The 21,933-nt window shown below is 48.9% G+C and overlaps 5 protein-coding genes across 5 annotated transcripts; 4 read left to right on the plus strand and 1 right to left on the minus strand.

The window, feature by feature from the left end:
• Window positions 1-397: 397 nt before the first annotated feature.
• N7466_004812 (putative acyl-CoA dehydrogenase) lies at window positions 398-2,262 on the plus strand (the record flags this gene model as incomplete). Its single annotated transcript, XM_057164209.1, has 4 exons — window positions 398-512; window positions 628-639; window positions 696-967; window positions 1,027-2,262. 4 exons carry the CDS (start codon window positions 398-400, stop codon window positions 2,260-2,262), a joined length of 1,635 nt encoding a protein of 544 aa, XP_057022890.1.
• A 1,071-nt stretch (window positions 2,263-3,333) lies between these two features.
• spt5 (transcription elongation factor spt5) lies at window positions 3,334-6,608 on the plus strand (the record flags this gene model as incomplete). The annotated part of the gene is made up of 4 exons (XM_057164210.1): window positions 3,334-3,432; window positions 3,495-3,650; window positions 3,710-5,754; window positions 5,813-6,608. The coding sequence occupies 4 exons, from the start codon at window positions 3,334-3,336 to the stop codon at window positions 6,606-6,608; spliced, it is 3,096 nt and encodes a 1,031-aa protein (XP_057022891.1).
• An 865-nt stretch (window positions 6,609-7,473) lies between these two features.
• Window positions 7,474-8,406, minus strand: N7466_004814 (uncharacterized protein; the record flags this gene model as incomplete). The annotated part of the gene is made up of 1 exon (XM_057164211.1): window positions 7,474-8,406. One exon carries the CDS (start codon window positions 8,404-8,406, stop codon window positions 7,474-7,476), a length of 933 nt encoding a protein of 310 aa, XP_057022892.1.
• A 1,308-nt stretch (window positions 8,407-9,714) lies between these two features.
• N7466_004815 (uncharacterized protein) lies at window positions 9,715-14,940 on the plus strand (the record flags this gene model as incomplete). The annotated part of the gene is made up of 2 exons (XM_057164212.1): window positions 9,715-11,716; window positions 11,774-14,940. The coding sequence occupies 2 exons, from the start codon at window positions 9,715-9,717 to the stop codon at window positions 14,938-14,940; spliced, it is 5,169 nt and encodes a 1,722-aa protein (XP_057022893.1).
• A 2,440-nt stretch (window positions 14,941-17,380) lies between these two features.
• On the plus strand, window positions 17,381-17,756 carry N7466_004816 (uncharacterized protein; the record flags this gene model as incomplete). The annotated part of the gene is made up of 2 exons (XM_057164213.1): window positions 17,381-17,665; window positions 17,697-17,756. The coding sequence occupies 2 exons, from the start codon at window positions 17,381-17,383 to the stop codon at window positions 17,754-17,756; spliced, it is 345 nt and encodes a 114-aa protein (XP_057022894.1).
• Window positions 17,757-21,933: the final 4,177 nt, after the last annotated feature.

Here is a 21,933-nt window from a genome sequence, read left to right on the forward strand (position 1 = left end):
AGCCTTTCGCCTCGGTATTTTTGCGATGACGCACATTTATCCAATCAAGCGGCGGACATACGGCGATGACCGATTTGATCGGCGACCGAGGAATTGCAGCTGAAGGTCAAGATCATACATCTCCATAAGCACAAGCTATTATTCCGAGGCCCCCAAAGAAGAAAAGTGGACATCGTGAACACGGGGTTTCCTAGATCTAACGTTAGCTCTGGTCTAGTAGTTATATAGCGCGCGTGCTCCATCTACCCCGGACTTGATCCCTATTTTTTTTTTGCCCCCTTGGACATCTGAAATCTTTCTTCCTCACCTGATCATTTCATTCTCACCTTTCTTCACCTCCACTCTTCACCTCATACCCTTGTTTCTTCCTCCACCTTTTCTTTCATATTAAGCCATCATGTCAAAAACCTTTACGAAGGATGACGTGTCGTCGCATAGCAAAGGTGACAGCCTATACATTGTGATTGACGAGGACGTCTACGATGTCACCAAATTCCAAGATGAACACCCTGGTATGCTTTCCTTTCTTCAATAGCTCAGTTGCGTCGCGTGGCCACCTTCGCGTAGTACGAGTGGTGATCGCTAAATAACGAAAAAAGCACGTGCTAACGGGATTCATGCGAACAGGTGGAAAGAAAAGTACGTCATAGCCTTCGGGCCGATATCCGAGAAATTCGATATTAACCTTTGCATAGTTCTCCAAAGAGTTGCCGGGAAGGACGCCTCGAAGCAGTTCTGGAAGTACCACAATGAGGGAATCTTGAAAAAGTACAAGAGTCAACTGCAAATTGGTTCTTTGGATACCAAGGCCGCACCGGAACCTGCACCAGCCGCCCCAACTCCTGCCCCCAAGGCCGAGCCCAAGCCACAATCTGCTTCTGGCGATGTGAAGCCCCCAGCAACTGCTGAGCCACAAGATCCTTTTGGCGAGTTGATTCCTTTCGCCGATCCTTCATGGTACCAGGGTGTAAGTCGTTTGTCCAAGATTGGCGGTGTGACCAGGAACTAACATGCCCATGATCACAGTATTCCTCCCCCTACTTCAACGAGACCCACGCTGCTCTCCGCGAGGAAATCCGCCAATGGGTCGATACAGAGATCGAGCCTTATGTTACCGAGTGGGATGAGGGCAAGGAGGTCCCCGCTCACATCTATAAGCAGATGGGTGAGCGGGGCTACTTAGCCGGTCTGTTGGGTGTCAAGTACCCCGAACAGCACACACCCTACCGTGTGAATGCCGTGACACCGGACCGCTGGGACTTGTTCCACGAGATGCTGCTGACCGATGAGCTGTCGCGCGCCGGTAGCGGTGGTCTAGTGTGGAACTTGGTTGGCGGTTACGGTATTGGTTGCCCGCCCCTGGTGAAGTTTGGAAAGAAGGCACTAGTCGACCGCATCCTCCCCGGCATTCTGGCCGGTGATAAGCGTATCTGCTTGGCCATCACTGAGCCTGATGCCGGTAGTGATGTGGCGAACCTTGGTTGTGAAGCCAAGCTTAGCGAGGACGGCAAGCACTACATTGTTAACGGCGAGAAGAAGTGGATTACCAACGGAATCTGGGCTGATTACTTTACCACCGCTGTGCGGACAGGTAAGCCCGGCATGAACGGCCTCAGCGTTCTGCTTATTGAGCGCGAGGCGGGTGGTGTCAGCACCCGTCGCATGGATTGCCAGGGTGTCCTGAGCAGTGGCACCACATACGTTACCTTTGAGGACGTCAAGGTGCCCGTGGAGAATCTGATTGGGAAGGAGAACCAGGGTTTTAAGGTCATCATGACTAACTTCAACCACGAGCGCATTGGTATTGTCATCCAGTGTGTTCGCTTTGCCCGAGTCTGTTACGAGGAGTCTATGAAGTATGCACACAAGCGCAAGACCTTCGGCAAAAGCTTGATTGACCACCCGGTCATTCGTATGAAGCTCGCTCACATGGCGCGTCAAATCGAGGCCACCTATAACTGGTTGGAGAATATTATCTTCCAGTGCCAGTGCATGGAAGAGACCGAGGCAATGCTCAAGCTGGGTGGTGCTATTGCTGGCCTCAAGGCGCAGTCCACCCAGACCTTTGAGTTCTGTGCCCGTGAGGCCAGTCAGATCTTCGGTGGCCTGAGCTACAGCCGTGGTGGCCAGGGCGGTAAGGTCGAAAGACTGTACCGCGATGTTCGTGCTTATGCCATCCCTGGTGGAAGCGAGGAGATCATGCTGGATCTAAGTATGCGCCAGAGCTTGCGTGTGCACGAGATGTTTGGCATGAAGCTCTAAGAGTCTTGAATCTTAACATGGTTATACCCTGTTCATCTTGTCTTTCTCTTTCACTCGCCTGCCCCCTCTAAGCATCACGGGCCTTTTTCTTCTTCTCTTGTTTACTCCTCACTTCGCTTTTTTGGCTAGATATCCCGTCCAGTGCGACGCGTTTCCTTATGATCTTAGCTTGTATGATATACCTAACATTTACTGTGCATATTGCGTTTTGCCTCTGCCAATAGAACCTTGGTTTGAATACATGGCTTATAAACTTCCACCTGTATGTTTGACCCTTTAGAGAGCTGGTCATAATGTGAACCTACCCGAAATGTTAGTGTTTTTTTGTAGTAGCAACCCATAACAAAATCGTGCGACCTCATTGGGAGTCTTCCGATTCCTTGGAACATAGAACATACCTAACTAGTACATCTTAGGTAAAATGTTCAAAGAAAGCTTCCAAATTGATTCCAGCTGGTAAAAATAGAAATAAGAAACTTCTAGATTTTCCCTTGCGATACCTATGGAGTAGCAGGTATGTCAACCCACCAGTATCAGTTTAATCCTGAGTTATGGGCTTAAAATAAAAAATAAAGCAGAGAAGCTTCAAGTTGGTATCAAGTGAATGCCAGCTGCGCATTGGCGATAAAACGTTATCCGGGTAGCCGTAGCGACCCGCAGTGCAGCTTTGCGACCTTTCACTTTCATCGCGACTTGATTCACTTCAAGATTAGCTTCTCAACTCCCCCCAACTTCTTCCCTGACACAGCCAGCGTCTCTGGGTATTGATTCTCTCACCCCCCGGAAATCTGTGCCTTAATTAATTCAAACACCTTTTCGCATTTGATGCAATCGGCGTCCAGACCGCTTTTGCTCTAAGCCCCGTCGCTCGGTGACTGCCCGCAAAGCCCGCAGGACGACTCTCCTTGCGCACCTGGTGGTGGTGGTCTCGACTTGAACTCTCTCAATTCTGCCTAGCTCGATCAATCGCATTCAACTTCGCGGATTGCACAGCTCAGTCAGCAATTTCACCAATATTCGCGTCTTTGTATCCGAATCCCTCTCCTTTGATCTCGACACCTTCCACACACAATGTCGTCGAACCTTTTGAACCATGATTTCGGCTCCGAGGATGAGGATGATGATTTCAACCCCGTGATTGCAGATGAATCCGATGCCGAAGATCCCAAGGTTGGTAGCATCCTACGAACGATATTTAGAGACACGACACTGATAAAACATACTACAAACAGCCGGCGAAGGTAGATCGGACTAGCAGAGATGTTGCGAATGATGAAGACGAAGACGACGCTCAAAATGGCGAAGATGACGAAGAAGGTGGTGAAGATGCGAACGGAGATGATGACGAAGAGGAAGACGAAGCGGACGAGGAGGAAGAAGAGGCAGTGGTTAGTACTTTATCGGGCATGACAACCACAAAGGCTCATTCTAATGACTGGTTTTTAAGGGTCGTCCGCGCAAGCGCAGAAGGGGCGGTGTCAACAATTTCTTCGATGAAGAGGCTGGCGTCGACGAAGAGGAGGATGAAGCTGAAGAGGACGAGGACGAGCTGGAGTTCGGCACAGAAATGCATCCTGACGATCTCGATGCGCTACCCGTCGGTGCCGAAACAGATGACCGCCGCCACAGACAACTCGATCGCCAACGTGAACTCGATGCGACAATGGACGCAGAGAAACAGGCGCAGATGCTGAAGGAGCGTTATGGCCGAAACCGGGCCGCTGCATCGGATACACTTGTGGTCCCCAAGCGGCTGCTTCTTCCTAGTGTAGAGGATCCCAGTATTTGGGGAGGTCGTTGCAAGCCTGGCAAAGAACGGGAAGTCGTTTACAGCATCCAAAAGCGCATTGAAGAGCGCCCCCCTGGTTCTCGTAATCCGATTCGCATCATTTCGGCCTTCGAGCGTGGAAACATTATGCAGGGTTGGTTCTACTGTGAGGCACGCAGACAAGCCGATGTCGTCGATGGCCTGGAAGCTATCAACTTTTATTACCCCTCTCAGAAATTGACCTTGGTTCCCGTTAAGGAGATGCCCGATCTTCTCCGAGTCCAGAAGTCAGAGGATCTCAACCCCGGTGGATGGGTCCGAATCAAGCGTGGCAAGTACCAAGGTGATCTGGCTCAGATTGAAGAGGTTGAGACCAATGGTCTTAACGTGACTGTACGACTTGTTCCTCGACTCGATTACGGTATGAATGATGACGCAGCTGCGATCGTTGATCCCAAGCGTAAGCGTGGCGCCGCAAGTGCCCCCCGCCCTCCACAACGCTTGTTCAGCGAGTCAGAGGCTAAGAAGAAGCACGCAAAATACCTCTCGAATACCGCGGGTTTGGGTAGTAAGTCATGGAATTACCTCAATGATAACTACATTGATGGTTTCCTTATCAAGGACTTGCGAGTCCAGCACTTGATCTCCAAGAATGTGAACCCGCGACTGGAAGAGGTCACCATGTTTGCCCGTGGAGGAGAGGACGGCGCTGCGAACTTGGATCTCGCGTCGTTAGCCGAGACACTAAAAAATTCAACTGCGGAAGAGGCATACCAACCAGGTGATCCTGTGGAGGTGTACCGAGGTGAACAACAGGGCTTGATCGGCCGTACAGTTTCAATCCGTGGTGAAATTGTCTCATTACAAGTCACCGAGGGAGATTTGGCTGGTCAGACAATCGATGCCCCCGTACGAACCCTTCGCAAACGTTTCAGAGAGGGTGATCATGTTAAGGTCATCGGAGGTAGCCGTTATCAGAACGAACTCGGCATGGTTGTCCAAGTTAAAGATGACACCGTTACCTTGCTCAGTGATATGAGTATGCAAGAGATTACTGTCTTCAGTAAGGACCTTCGTCTTTCCGCTGAGATGGCAGCCGACGGTCAACTTGGTATCTACGATGTCCATGACCTTGTTCAGCTTGATGCTGCCACCGTGGCTTGTGTTATCAAGGTTGATCGCGAGTCTCTGCGCGTTGTGGATCAGAATGGCTCTGTTCGCAATATCCTTCCTACTCAGATTGCCAATAAGCTGGTTCCTCGTCGCGATGCTGTTGCCACAGACCGCAATGGTGCAGAAATTCGAAACGGTGATACTGTTCGTGAAGTTTATGGAGAGCAGAGAAATGGTGCTATCCGACATATCTACCGGTCTTTCCTCTTTTTGCACAACAAGGCTCAAGCTGAGAATGCAGGCATTTCTGTGGTGCGAACAACAAACGTCGTCACTGTTTCTGCTCGAGGTGGCCGCCCTACAGGACCAGATCTGACCAAGATGAACCCTGCCATGGCTCAGCAAATGCCAGGCGCCGGCCGCGGCGGTGCGATGGCTCCCCCACAGCGTGGTCGTGACAGGCTAATTGGTAAGACTGTGACAGTTCGCAAGGGCCGCTACAAGGGTCTAGTCGGTATCGTCCGAGACTCCGATGACAGCACTGCTCAAGTTGAGCTTTACACATCAAACAAACCTGTTCTCATTCAAAGAGATATTTTAACCCCGAAAGAGTCAGTCATACTACCCGCATCCTTGAGTTTTGTTATGAACTTACTAACATTTCGATAGTCCCATTTCCAAACAGCCTTTGGACGTGGGCCGTGGAAGAGGCTCGCGTGTTCCTCATGGAGGTGCTTCCCAAGGCCGAGATGGGTGGCAAGGTGGCCGCACTCCTATGGCTTCTGGCGATTCTTCCAGGACTCCAGCCTGGGGCGGAGCAGCGTCCTCACGGACCCCAGCTTGGTCTGGTGCCGGTGGTGCCGGTGGTTCCCGTACTCCTGCCTGGAAGGGCGACGGAAATCGGACTGCCTATGGAGATGGAAATCGCACCGCCTATGGCGATGGAAGCCGCACTGCTTACGGTGGCTTGGGTAACAGAACCCCAGCATGGAACTCTGGATCTCGCACTCCATACGGTGACTCCGGCTCTGGTGCTGGCTCCGGTTCGGGCTATGATGCCTTCGCTTCTGGATCTCGTACCCCAGCATGGGGAAGCGCAGGCGCTGGAAACCGAACTCCGGCCTGGGGTTCAGGTGGCATGTCCAACAACCGAGACCAACGTGATTATGACGATGCCCCTACACCTGGCGGTTACTCTGCGCCAACACCGGGCGCCTATGCTGCTCCCACCCCCGGTGCATCTGCACCAACTCCAGGCGCATGGGCCGACAATGCTCCCACACCGGGTGGAGCTTTCAGCGCGCCTACTCCCGGTGATATCCCCAAGCGTGGCTACGAAGCTCCCACTCCTGCTGCGTACGATGCACCGACACCGGCTATGGGAGGTGCTGCTGCTACACCGGGTGCAGGCTATGGCGACGACGATGCTGGGCCACGTTATGATGATGGCACACCCAGCCCGTAAGCACCATATTTTTTATCATGTTCTTTTCACACTCTATCCCTCCCGACGCTCCAAAAAGCGTATCAGCTCCGCGTGGTCTTTAGGTATCGGATGGAACTTGGCCAGCTTCGCACATGTACTCTATTTTGAATCGAATGTAATTTCTCCAGAACAGCAAATGACACTTCCAACATTTGAGGACGAACTCAATGGTGAACCATCCCCCTTTTCCCCCACCGTTCCCAGTCTGGATTGAACCCCTGATTGGATATATTGATATCAGCTGTAGTTTGTTCTAGTTACTAATGGACTACGATGAAATGACAGGTTCCAAGGTTGGAAATGTGAATTGAAGTAGTACATATGGTCTGCCATATGTATCCCAAGACAGTCGTCAATCGAAACATTGAACAACTAGTTGACGCCACACATGCATGTATTACAAACAGCATCAGAGACATCTGGAAGCCTGAGTACATGTAAGCAAAAATACTGGGGGTGAGATTTTTTTGGATCTTCCTATTCGCCTGCCCGCTGGTCCAAGCTTTTTGGTTTTTCTTTTTGTTCATTAGTAGAATTAATTTAACAAAAAATTGTAAACATTTGAATAGAAAACAGCGTAATAGAAAGTCAATAAGCATTATGAAATCTTGGAAAGGTAGAAGTAGTCAGGAAGAAAATAAAATAGGAGGACATCTTGGATCAAAATTGAAATAAGCTGCGTGAAAATAAGAAGAATTGAAGATGAAAAAAAAGAGTGTAGGAGGTGAGGACAAAGGGTTCAGCTTTATACTGATAACACAAAATCCACTCTGAAAAAGTCCCATCGGAAGTCATATCAAGAGAAGTCAAAAGTGGCTTAGTTGAAGTGCATGGTACAGCATACCTAGCTTGCGCCAGAGGCAACATGAACCTCAACGGTACCTGCAGTGTTATCCTGCTTGATGTAAATCAAATCGAGAATGTCATCACCATTCCAGTCGTACATCATCCAAGTTCCATTATCCTCAAGCGAGAAAGTGGTAGAGACACTCTGAATAATAGTCTGGTATCCCGAGGCGGCCGAAGCAACAGTCACCTCGACATAGCCGGTAGTGGTAGCAATGTTCTGGATGTAGAACAGATCATAAGATCCACTCATATTCCAGTCCGCTAGAAGCCAAGTACCATCGTTGGCAATAGAGAAGCTCGAAACAGTCTGACTAGTGAGGGTGGTGTATGCGGAAGCACCCGAAGCGATGTTGACCTCAACGTAGTTGGAAGCCGTGTTGCTGTTCTGGATGTAAACGAGATCCAGCTTGCCGTCGCCATCAACATCGATCATCTGCCAACGACCGTCGACCTGCACGTCAAACACAGTCTCGGCACTTTCCACCAGATAGGTCTTGAAACCCGACGCGCCAGACGCGACGCTGATTTCCACTTTCCCGGAGGGAGTATTTCGGTTCTGGATGTAGATCAAATCGGGGAGTCCATCGTGATCGTAGTCGGCCAGCGTCCAAACTCCATCGTTTTGCAGGGTGAAGGCGGAGGTTTCGTCGGACACAACGACGTCATATCCATCATAGGAGGGAGTTACTTGCACCTCAACATTGCCGGAGCTTGTCCCGATGGTTTGGATGTAGGCGAGAGCAGGGTAGTCGATATTTACAGAGCCGCGAGTCACGACGTATGGTGACATCAGCCAGGTGCCATATTCAGCGGGGGCTTTGAAGATGGTGCCTCTTTCCTGCACACGAGATTGGTATACAGCGGCACTGGCAGAGCCAATATGCCATGCCGTTTGGCAGAGGGCGAGAAGATAAGATCGAGTATGCATTTCCAAAGAAAAAAAAAGAACGAGTGTAAAGGAGTGACTGTCTTGCCTGGAAACAGCAGACGGATGAGAAAAGAACGACGAGGGTACACGACAGACGAATCCCAAGGTTGCGGCAGGATCCCTTTTTTTTACTTAATTTTTTTTTTAGACATCAAGGCTACTTTAGTTGACTCTACTAATCTTGGGGTGGGCTTTTGGGAGCATTTCTTGCCGTTTCGCATCAATGCCCTCGTGGGCCAGTCGGTTGCCATAACCCAGTTCAGTGTTTAGCAGGATGTGGCGTCAGTGGAGAAGCAATAGTTCCCAACTTGCCCAAATGACAGGGCTCCACTACAAGCCAAGACAAACGCCCCGCCACGCTAACCGAGTTCTGTCAGGCACCAGGAACAGGTTCAGGAACTGGAAAATTTAACCCGTGGACAGCAATGAACAGAGCTATGCTCCAGATTTACGGGGAACAAATAAGCTCTGATCAATTCAGTGCCAAGTACGGGAGTCTCGGGCTTTCCGTCACCAAGGTCATTTAAGATCAATTGACACAAGGAATGAGGTGCAAGATGTGTGCCAAGCTAATCAGGGATTCAGGGTCAACTAGGGGTCTTCTAAGGGTTCATCGAGACCCTGAGTGAGGACCCTTGTATACCCTTGAACCCTTGAATTCAGGGGTTTTGTGATTTTCGCAACCTCGTCGGTTGATATTGCCATCGAGTCATCGACTGCAGCTGTTTGGTGGTGGGGCAACTGCACCGAGTGCCAGTGAGTGGTGAAGTCCGCTTATTTACTTTGTTTTTGTCTCCACGCAATAACGTTAATCGGCCCCAAAAAACGTGGCGTCGATCGGAGTGGCCGAGAATTCGCTACTCGGCCTTTTTGACTTCTGGAAATCCTTGGTCAGAGCTCGTTAGTGGAGATCATCTCGGAATATTTACCTCGTTGACTTGTCTATTTGTCAATTTCCTGAGGCGCTTGCACTACTCCGCCAAGAAATATCCCAAAAATACACTCAACACCCGAGTACGATGAGACAAAAATCCAACCAAGTGGGAAAAACAATTTGCGAAAAAAAAAGAAAGAAAATGTCCCTCTCGAGCTTAGCTGACTTACACAGCCCATACGAGATACACATGGCTCCGGAGTCGGTGGAAATAACAGCCCACAAGATCCATTCCTCTTCGAAAAGAATTATAATAAAACCATGAAGCATTCTGGGAAAATTCTCTGATTCTTTTTTTTTTCTCTTTTCGTTCTTGTTGTCCTTCCACTCATTCACGAGAGGTCTTCCTCTCATTACATTCTTTCTTGCCCGTTATGCGGGTCACACGCTCTTTTTTGGCGAGCACTTTGCTGTTAGCAAGTGTCTCGGCCACTGCTTTGGACACTCGTGCAAAGAGTACCGATGAGGAGGATTCCAATGTCACCACCGTGACCAAGGTCAATTGGCATACAGTCTCTGCTTGCCCCGCCACTACCGCTATTCTGTCCTCTCCTACCTCTGGTCTTGTGGACACCAGCCCTGGACAGTCTGGCAAGTCTGCTAGCAGCTCAGGTGGTGAAACCAGTGGTGAATCAAGCTCGAGCTCCAGCTCAGGTTCCAGCTCAGACTCTGAATCTGGCTCTGGCTCTGGCTCTGGCTCTGGCTCTGGCTCAGACTCTGGCTCAGCCACGCAGTATACTACCTCCACCGTCTACACTACCAGTGCTCACACTGTAACCGCTTGCCCTTCTTCCGTCAAGGATTGTCCAGCCTCGGAGAAGACCACTTATGTGACTACTGATACTATCATTGATTATACCACTGTCTGCCCCGTCACGGAGACCGCTACCCGAACTGGTGCCGGTGGTGCTGCCGAGACTGGCGGAGCTGGGTCTGAAAAGACTATCACCGGTGCTGGAGGTGAGGAATACACTACTTCCACCGCTTATACAACCAGCGTGCACACCGTGACTGCCTGCCCAGCTTCTGTTACCGACTGCCCGGCGTCTCAGAAAACCACATACGTGACTACGGATACTATCATCGACTACACAACCATCTGCCCTGTCACTGCTACTGCCACTGGCTCCGGGGTCGGTCCTACCTCTACTGCTTCCGGTTCTAGCTCTGGTTCAGGTTCAGGCTCCTCTGGCTCTGGCTCTGGCTCTGGTTCAGGTTCAGGCTCTGGCTCCGGTTCTGGCTCTGGTTCAGGTTCAGGCTCTGGCTCCTCTGGATCTGGCTCTGGCTCTGGCTCTGGCTCTGGCTCTGGCTCTGGCTCTGGCTCTGGCTCTGGCTCTGGCTCTGGCTCTGGCTCTGGCTCTGGCTCTGGCTCTGGCTCTGGCTCTGGCTCTGGCTCCGGTTCTGGCTCCTCTGGCTCTGGCTCTGGCTCTGGCTCTGGCTCTGGCTCTGGCTCTGGCTCTGGCTCTGGCTCTGGCTCTGGCTCTGGCTCTGGCTCTGGCTCTGGCTCTGGCTCTGGCTCTGGCTCTGGCTCTGGCTCTGGCTCTGGCTCTGGCTCTGGCTCTGGCTCTGGCTCTGGCTCTGGCTCTGGCTCTGGCTCTGGCTCTGGCTCTGGCTCTGGCTCTGGCTCTGGCTCTGGCTCTGGCTCTGGCTCTGGCTCTGGCTCTGGCTCTGGCTCTGGCTCTGGCTCTGGCTCTGGCCTTGGATCCAGTTCTAGCCTACCTGCTTCAAGCAGCATCACTCATTCGAAGTCGCTCTCTCCTTCATCGACCCCCCTGCATACCTCTACCTTAAGTAGATCTAGCTCGCCTTCCCTTAGCTCTGTACCAGGTGCTTCAAGAACCCCCGTCCACTCCAAGTCACCAAAACCATCATCGACTCCCCTTCGGGCTTCTACCTCTGGTGCCCTCGTGTCCCCATCTCGCTCTATTAAGCCTACAAGCTCCACTCCTATCATTAAGACCAGTGCATCCGCATCTCCCTCTGCCTCTCTTGAGGCACTGGCCTTATATGTTGAGCCGACCCAGTCAAAACGGAAACGTCAGACCTATAACACAGCTGTTTTGATTGGTGGCGGATCCCTCACATCGAGCTGTGCAGATGCAGATCGCTTCTACCTCACTGGGGGTCACATCTATGATGGGAACCTGCTGGTTTCTGCGACCCAAAATGCGTCTAGTGTATCATTCTTGGGAAGCAGTCACCCAGGATCCATTCGAGGCACCTTTTCTGTCAGTGATAACATCCTGTCCTGGTCAAACCCTGCGTTTACAAACGGCGAAGCCTCATTCTGTGTCTCTGGAAATACCGTCCGGGCTATTCTGACCGGTGATGTTCCCACCGGGTGTGCTCCTGTGACAATTGCCGCCGTCAGCTACTGTAAGTGATTGCCAATTCCAAGAAGAAAATTAGAAAATGACAACTGACAACTTCTAGCTGAGCTCTGTTCCGGGGGCAGTGCGTCCACTAGTCTTAGCCCCATCAGCTCATCTACACCTACGCCCTCTTCAACTGCTCTTCCTAAGTGCTCTGCCAAGTCTGACCCAGAGCTGAGCACAAAGGTCCTACCAGCACTTGATCCCAGCGTCGATGGATCCACCCTTCTCAACCTGTCTCCCTCAATGTATGCTACGCTGTACTATGCCAGTTCCAGTGGCTCGACCATTCTCCAGGTGACATATTACATGCTCTACCCACAGGTGACCCTGGAGAATGCGTACAAGATTGCCACGGTGACTTGCTCTGGTAACACATTGACCGTCACGGTAACTTCCGCCGCGGCTTTCAACATTGCCAGCCAGTGGCCCACAAGCAACTTCATTCTTATCACCAACTCTGGCAGCTGCAACTCCGCCTCACAGAGAGGTGTCTACATGGTCCACTCATACACCACTGATAAGGCCAGCCTCACGATCACACTAGATGTCACCACCAAAGTCTGGGCTGATGTTTCGGATACCATGGAGGTTGCCTACGGCGCTGGACACGTGAATTCCACCAATATATCATATACTCCTTCGTGCACAGCATCCTATGCTACTACAGCCAGCAGCACCCCAACTCCTACCCCGAGCTCTGGCTCAGTCTCCTATGAAAACCTGACCCCCGAGGAGAAGACGATTGTCGCTTACTTGACAAAGAATAATACATATGATGACAATGGCAACATTGCAGTTTCAGTTCCCGCTGTCACTGCCAACATTACAGCTCCCGCTTATAACCCCGACTCCAACTCCACACAGCAAGCAGCGCTTGAAGATGCCCTCCAAAATGCCGGCCTTCCATCCCCTGCTTCGATGTGGAATAAGACTGCTAGTGATCTCGCGGGCCATTGTTCTGATGGAGTCTACGTTCCTGCGACAACTGTCTACACAAAACGTGCACCAAAGTCAGCCAATACCAAACGTGCACCAAAGTCGCCCAACACCAAACATGCACAAAAGTCACACAACCGATCCCATCTCACTCACCCGCTCAGTCGCCACCGTCGATCTATGCTTCTTAAGCGCTCTGGTCTCGATGATGAGTCCTGGTGGGAGTACCTTTGGGATGGTGCGTGTAGTGATATTGTTGAGGACATCCTTGAGGCATTTGATGAAGAGCTGGGAGCTCTTGCAGAGCTTATCTGCGACTTGAAGGATCTATACGACGATGTATCAGAAGCCTACGCCAACCGTAATGCTATCCAATGTGCCTGGACGGGCTGCTACCTTGACGTTGTTGTTGCGACCTATTGGAATTTCACCTCCACCGCGAGCGTGGAAGATAGCATCCCAGCGCAGCCACTGGTGGAATCCTCGGTGGGTACACTCAGTTGCGTCGACTGCGGTCTAAGTATCTCCAACCTTGAATTCGTGGGCAGTGTCATGATCGCAACCTCCACCGGTAAAGTCATGAGCGCCTTTATGACGCCCTCTATGAGCTGGACTGCAAACATTGTCATGGGTCTCGAAACTACCGACGCTTGGTCCGGAGAGTGGACACATAATTTCGACACAATCAATTTTGATAAGTCAATCTCGGTTCCCGGAGAGTTTACTATCACACCCTCCATATCATGGGGTCTCGGAGTTCAGTGGTCTACTACTGCTGCTGTTGATTTCACCGCGGGTGCTGCCATCAGCGTGAATGATGGTACGCTCTACCTGGACCTCGCCAACAACGTTGCATCCGAAGCTGCCAATTGGTCACCTACGGTAGAATATACCTACCCGGTGTTCTCCGCCTCTGCAGACGTTTCGTTCGTACCCATTGTGAGAACGTCGCTCGCTATCGCAGTGACCGTCGAGAACGCAAACTACGGCCAGCAACCCATCTATGTCAACTCCGACACGGCCATCGGGTTCAGCGCTTCCCTTGTTCTAGACGATGGGGAATACTGTGATGCTGGTGAGCTTGAGATGACTTCATACTCTAGCACAACCAATGAGCTTCTCTTCACCGGTGGCTCCACGACTGTTCTCTCTCAATCTGGGGATGTGGCCGGTCAGACCAAGTGCTTCAACATCCCGAATGAAATCCCCACAACGGATGAGGTCAATTCCCTTCGCAGTGTTGGTGCGGCCTTCTGTACCTCCTACTTAGGCTACGTGCCTCCCACCTCTGTCGCATATGGTGTCAAAACAAGCACCGGAGTGACTACTGTACAAACCACCAAGCCGACGACCATCTCGACCACATCTACTCTTTACGAGTATCCCACGGTCACCACCGTGTTCACGCAGACAACCACAGTTGCCGCTACCTCATATGTCACAGTCTCTGGCTCTCAGTCTCTCGGTGACTCCTACATGAAGAAACGCGCCCTTGAAACCGGTTCACCCATCAAGAAGCGCACCGCTGCTCCCCAGCCCACCAAGGCAGCCTCCATTGCCAAGCGTACCGTCGTCTCCGAGCCTACTTTGATCGCAACCTGGGACTCTAGCAAGATTTCCCTCGCCTGTTCCCAGGTCGCTACCGGCACAGCCACAACAACCTTCTACACTTCCACCGCAACTTCCTACACTGGCACCGTTACCAATACCGTCTACAGCACTGTTGACACACTTGGGGCTCTCAAAACCGAGACATTCTCCAGAGTGGTGGTCTCCCAAACCGCCAGCACAGTCACCGGTGCTCAAGCCGCCACTGCCACTGTCGCAGCCAGCTGTCCTCTCCAGACTCAAGTTTCCTGCTTCACTGTCACTGCTACGGGTCCCGATCATGTCAACGGTAAACAGCTCTACCTATCCAGCAACAACTCCTCTCCCGTCTGGGGCGGCTGGGGTGCCGGATACGAGGTTGGTACTTTCTACCTGACATGTGCGGGTGATCTTGTCGCACTTCCATCCATGGATGTGCTGGTTTCCGCGCAAGACAGGTGGGTGGAGTTTGATAGCTTCTCGTCTGCAACATCCAAGCAAAGCTGCTCGCAGGATACCTCGTCTGGTATTCTAAGCTGTGGAAGTGGATGGTATGCCACTACCCCCGTGGCGCTGCGCGTTACCGACTTCCGTGCGTACAGTGGTGATTGGCAGCCTGTTTGGAATGATGGAACAAACGAGGATACACTGACGCCTGTTGTTTTGACCTATGATACTGTCGATTGCCCCTGTCAGTATTAGATGATGCGTGGTATTTCTATCATTCTTTTAAATTTTTCTTTTGTTCTCCTTGTGAGATTCAATCTTGTTTAATGCCCCTGTCAGCATTGGAGGATGACTACTTGCCTCTTTTTACCATTCTTTCAAATATCTCTTTTTCTCTCATTATGACTCGAGGTCTCCAATTCTGTTTACTTTCATGAATCTTTTCCACACAATTATTTTTTTACCTAATAGCCCAATTCCCTCTATATCACACGTATGAAATTTCATTCACCGGATCAATGCCATTATATTCTCTACCATGCCCCCCGATTGCGCCCGCCCTGGGTTTTTCAAAGCACAAACCAGCAACCCATCCTCCTCGTCGTCACCCACACGTTTAAGATTTCCACACACCTGGGCATTTTTACAAAGCGACCCTCAAGACGCTTCCCGGAGAAATATGCTTAGCTTTTTGCTCATACGTATGTTGTAGCATCTCATCATGTCATGCTAACACATGCCCCGTGAGTCGTGACCTACTAAGCCTAATCGGGGCGGATTTTCTTTTCTGCCAGCCCTGCCTCTGGAGTCTGGATCCTTATAAAAAAGAATAAGGCAGAGATCAGGCATCAGTCAGTCCCAATTAGGCTTAGTACATCACGGGGCATGTGTTGGCATGAGGATGACATGTGTTTCTATTAATCTCCTTTCTTTTGTATAACACAAAGCAAACTTCCAAGGTTGGACTATTCTTTTCTCGCCAGCTTCGAGAAGCAATGTGAGTATTGACTTATGACTTACCATCATTTTGAGGCCAATTCACCTCTTAGGGTTGACCTGCTGATTCCCAATCTGGATCAGCCACTCCCATTCCTTCAATGTAGGTACTTTCTTGCCGTGGTGGAATCTTCCTCTTGATTGATGATGGCGAACAACCTGCTGCCTAGTATTAGTTAGTGTATAGTACTAGTCAATCTTACTCATCATTTACTCTGACCCTCATTCATCACTCACATTATCGCTCACGCCCACCTTCAATTCTTCATCATAACCTTCCTACTTACTCCGAGTCATGACTTAATGCTGTTATTCGCTAGCATCATTCGCTACTCTAACTCGTGGAGTGCTCCTGGGTACTTTCTGCAACGTGGATTCATTCATTCAACCAATACCCCCATTTGATGCCATCCTCTAGCACCGCTTGTCGTGTATTTGATTATACCTACCGAAAGATCCTCTTCCAGGTGTCAACTGCCTCCAGCTCTTCGCATTATATTCTTCCACGAGCCTTCCTATGGCATCCGCGTCGTCAGTTACTTCGGAAACCGAGTATTGCGAATTTCGAAGTCCGTCCACCTGAGCAGGGCCATGGCGCTGCCGGATGACGGAGAAATGTCTCGCTTGTGGTAAATCAAATTGAACTCCTAATTTCACAGAACTTGTCGTCATGACTCACAAGTTAACATCAGTCGAGCCTCCATCAAGCATTTGTTCAAATACGTGTTAGGGCCATTAGCCCAATGGACCGCGTCTCACGAAGACATCTTTTCCAAACCTCGCCGACGTTTTGCTCCTGATCTTTTCAGCGCCGAAGGCCTAAAATCATTCACGAAGCTGCCAAACGTGGCGCTGTCAGAGCACACAATATCTCCCTTGTGGTCATCCAGATTGAATTAAAAATTCCACCCATGGACCTGGGCAAATTCCACAGGACTGGTCGTCATAGCTCATAAGCCAACCTCAGTTGAGCCTTGATGAGCCACACGTCGCCATACGTGTTGGAATCTTTGGCACAGTACACCAAATGCCACAGAGATAAGTATGCGAGAGCTTGCTATGCTTTGGTACCATGTTAAATGGCAGATATCTGGAAGCAGGGGCGGCATCTGTCACCATGGAGCTAATTCAATGTGTCAGCTCTGGTAGAATTCAATGACCGTATTTGGGAGTATAAGATGAATCCATTGATTTAATCTATACCCCCATTCGCCTGGGCACTACCACTATTCACTGCCACTATTCACTGTCATTATTCACTAACATCCAGAATTCAATACCATCATCTACTGCTGTCTATATCATTCACTACTACTCACCCTATAATTAATTATATATAGTAGCAGGTTCTTCGTCCAATTCACCATCATCATCTTCCTTTTCTACAGACTCAAAATACTGCCAACATTGAACCATGGCACTCAACACTGAAAACATTTTTCAATTCTCGTAAGCCAATTGATCGAACTCCTAATTCCACATATACCATGACTTGAGAAAAGTCCACAGGACTTATTATTCAATGTTATAACTCAGAAGCTAACATCGGCTCAGACCTAGTCAAGCACTGGTTCGACTGCGTGTCGGAGATATTGGCCCGGAATACCAAGCTTCGAAACAATTCCTTTGTGAAAGTTCACCGTATTTCAATGCTATGTTCAATGGGCCATTTATCGAAGCACAAACAAATTGCGTGACAATGCAGCCGATAAAGGGCGTCGTCTCAGACCGGAGCCTACAAGCTCTGTTGACATGGCTCTATTTTGGTCAAGCCTTCATCAGTAACACAGAACCTCAACAACAGATCACTGAAGTTATTGAGCTTACCCGACTATTGGACATGTGTCTTATGAGGGGCACTGATCTTATCATGGTCGAAATTATCCGCCAGCTGATCTTCATGAATCCTGACTTGCAATACAAGTCCAAGCTGATAACCAATGAGCACTTGTTTTCGGTATCACGGTTGCCTCGCAGGAATGCGGTACGTGCCCTTATAGTTAGGGCTTGGGTAGGACCCTTCGTATGACGCTACCGGTGATCTTATGATTGAGCGGCAGCCTGGGAAGATTTGAAGACATTGGTGCTTAGTGTTGTTCAAAATGTTGTGTTCTGCTACATGTATTTTGGAAGTTCTGGCATAGTGTTAGAAATTGAGTGATTTGGAAAGTTATGTGACTTTGAGCATCAATTGATCGCTGATTCTCTGGAATTTCATACAGTAATATGGTTTGTTAACTTATACTTGTTGACTAAGGAACGTGAGATCATACTACTACTACTTGATATACTTTAGCGTGGGCAGCGCGACCTACTAGGCGACCGCTACTAAATAAGCTGTTCCTTAAGTAACAGGGGAACGATCTTTAGTAATATCCAGAGTATTTATCTATCCAAACGTGGCGAGAATCAAAATCCCTATAAAAGTCTCCTGCGTTCGTCAGACATGGAAATGCCTTACACTCCAAACACCCCAATTCCTTCCAACATCTTCTTCTCTTTTCCTAGCATTTTCATCACCTGTTCCATTTGAACTCTTTCTAAGATTCACCACTCTTCAGTAATCTTGAGGTAATCGTGATGCCAAATATAAATGCCCATTGCTGACAAGAAATTGACGATATTATGTACAGCAAAGGTTGATTCATGAAAATCAGCTGGCGGATGATTTCCAGACGTCGGCCATCTCACTCCTAGTCCTCCAATCCAACCTATTATCAACACTCTTTATTGAGACTTCTACAAAACCAAAACACCTGCTTTCGAACATTCTCTCCCGGATTCCTCCCCTTCATCATGTCACGCAAGACAAAGGCAAACAGGGCACAAGCCCCAGAGCCGGAGACAATAATTTACAACCAGGCCGATAGAAACGGCGGCCATCACCATTGCTAGCAGTGTCAGAAGGTGGCAAACAAGCGCTGTATCAAGAACATTGAAACGCCATGTCAGAATCTGTGAGAAACACCAGAGATTCACCTCAAAGATCTCCGAATGCCATATTTTTATCTGCGCCCCTGATGAGACACATGGCTCTATACGTGTTGGAATCTGTGGCACAGTACACCAAGTTCCACAAGGATAAGTATGCGAGAGCTTGCCATTCTCTAATACCATGTTCAATAGCAGATATCTGGAAGCAGCGACAGAATCTGTCACCATGGAACTAATTCAACGTGTCATCTCTGGGAGTGTTCAATGGCCGTATTTGGGAGCATCACTGCCATTATTCACTACCATCCAGAATTCACTACCATCATCTACTGCTATCATTCAATGCCATCATTCACTGCCATCATTACCACTCATCCTATAATTAATTATATATAATACCAGGTTTCCCTTCAGTTCACCACATGTGCATCATCGTCTTCCTTTTTTGAACAGTCAAAATACAGTGCTGCCAACCATGGCGCTCCATGCTAATAACCAATGCACTCTCAATTTTAAGTAAGCCAATTAAACTCCTAATTCCACCTATGCCATTACTTGAGCAAAGTCCACAGAACCTGTTGCCATGACTCATAAGCTAACATCATTTGAGCCTGAACGAAGCGAATGCAAGTGTCTTGCTACGTGCACATGTGTAGGAATGGTTGGCCGAGTCCACCAAGTTTCCAAAACATTCCTATGCCAAAGCTCACCATACTTCAATGCCATGTTCAATGGTCAATTCAGGGAAGCGAGGGAAGGATGTGCAACACTGCGTCCGATTCAAAGTATCGTCTCTAATAGACCAATAACAGCTGCATTCATTGATGAGTATTGTGCTCAGAACATGAGGCTGAAGGAACGGAAGATGGGTGTCGAGGCTTATTATGCAATGATGATACTCTTGTTTCAAGTTCAACAAGTCGACGTACGTGACATGGTTCTACAAGCAATAAAAGAAAAGGGCCTCACTGCACAAACGTTTACATACAACAACTTCTGCGAGTATTCACAAGATTTGAAGGGTCAAGTCTTAATCAGAGAGGGGGAACAGCCTTCCTCTATTCCTGCATGTATTAGAGAATACTAGGAAATCAAAACAAATTATAAGTTTATTCGGAATGAGAGGAGAAGGGTTTATGACCTATAAAGAGAGGATATGAAAAATAGGACGCTAAAAAAGGCATATGGTTTGCTATGGAGATCCAGAGCTGTTATTCTATGTTGAATAGGCTGAAATAACTATACTTTAGCATGGGCAGCGTAACCTGCGCGACCGCTACTAGGTATGCCTTAGGTAACAGGGGAATAATCTTTACTAATATCGTATTTACCTATCCAAAGGCAAGAAAAAAAATCCCTATGAAAAGCTCCTGCGCTCGACATACATGAAAATCTCCTGTGCTCGACATACATGAAAATCTCCTGTGCTCGACATACATGAAAATCTCCTACGCTCATCAGAACATATGATGGAGTTCATATATATGCAAGCATTGAACCCAAAAGGAAGTGCAGCGATTCAACATATAATGAAGATCAAGGGTTCAATGTGCATGGGAATTAAATTCCTATCCATGCCCGAACAATAGCGGCACGGACCGCATTGCCACGAGGTAGCCGCGTTGCCGAATACAAATGCTCGTTAGTAATGAGAATAGCATGGTATTGGAGCAATGGATTCATGAAGCGAAGGATGTTGATGATTTGGGCAAAATTTTGATCTGCTCCCCGGTGGAGACACATGTCGGCGAGTCTGGCAAGCTCTAGAACCTCGGTAATTTGGCTTTGAGGGGCTGATGTATGATCGATGTAGTCATCATAGGCGCGGAGCCATCGCAAAAGGTTTCGGAGGCTTCTATCAGAGACGACACCTTGAATCGGATGCATTGACACACAGCCTGTCGCTGCTTCTAGAAATTGACCTTTGAACATAGGATGGAATGTCTTCGAAACTTGGTATCCTGGGCCAATGTCCCCAACACGTATTCGAACTAGTGCTTGATCGGGTCTGAACTGATGTTAGCTGATGAGATATGACGGCAAGTTCTGTGGACTTTGCTCATCTTCACAGGTTGAAATGGGATATTCATGTTGCTTACCGAGACATATGGCGTCGTGCTCCGGCCTGCGGGCAGCATCCTTGTTCCACTTTTCAAATCCTCAAGGTTGGAACAAAATATAAAGAAAGAAGAGATGGAAGAAGATGATATTGTCGGTTAAATAGTTTTTGTAAAAGATACGACAAACGGTAGTGTGCAATCTGAACTTCAGTAATCGCGAGAGAAGCCAGCCTGGGCTGCCCCGACCCCCTCTCTATGCCCTCTTCTGGATCCCTCCTATTTAATTCTGGGCCATTTATCTCTTACTTATCTCTCACTAGAAGTTACAGCCTTCATGCATATAACCCATGGCAAATATACACACACTGTGACTCGCTGCTGGGGCCCTTTCACCTATTATATATTCCTTATGTATTTGAATGGTCTGGTAGTCTGATTTCTTCCATCGTACTTTATTCGGAGCCTTGGAAGGTCACGATTCCGGTTTTCATAACAACAAAGAGCAGTTTACAGACCAGTACTTGAGTAGGTAGATGCATCTTATTTTGATCATTCACTTCTAATACCGGAGATGCGACCGGAACGACTATACTTCAATGTAAGTGGCCCGGCGCGGGCCGGGCGGAAGCAATGAACCAATCAAATGTTGATTCGGATTTCTACGTACGCGGCCCGACCTCTCAACATTTCAAGTTCAACTTGGAAATTTCCAATCATCTTCAGAATGCATGCTCGGCACAATTTTCCCATTCACAAGAGCTTGAGCACGTATACGTTAATCCTGGTATTGAAGTTCAATTCTCATGGAATAATTCTGCCTATCGTTCTGCATCTTAATGATAACCACCCGCTTTTCACGTTCATCGAAGACACGAGTCACGGCGCTAGTGATCTGTTGACCTGTCACACCGGCTTTGAGATTCAGCCTTGAGGACGAAAAAATTGCCGCCTCTATCTATTGATCAGCGATGCTAGTATAATTTAGACTGCTACCGGAAATATCATTTCGGCCGCACGTTGAAATTGATGGTTCGTGTGTATGTCCACAAAGATCGAAATTCAAATATCGCTGTAAGGCCACCCGCATTAAACCCCTAATAAAGACTGCTGCTACCTACCAACCATATTGAAATTTATTTCTATAACCATGGATGTATGTCTTGTCGTATATGCATACATGTATAGCATCACAAAATTATGAACTCTTCAAAATTCAAGGACTACTCGGTAGTTGACACGTACTATGGCTAAGGTAGGT

This window comes from Penicillium verhagenii (assembly GCF_028828195.1).
Source record: "Penicillium verhagenii strain IBT 33310 chromosome Unknown utg000005l_segment0_segment0, whole genome shotgun sequence".
Taxonomy (NCBI): domain Eukaryota; kingdom Fungi; phylum Ascomycota; class Eurotiomycetes; order Eurotiales; family Aspergillaceae; genus Penicillium; species Penicillium verhagenii.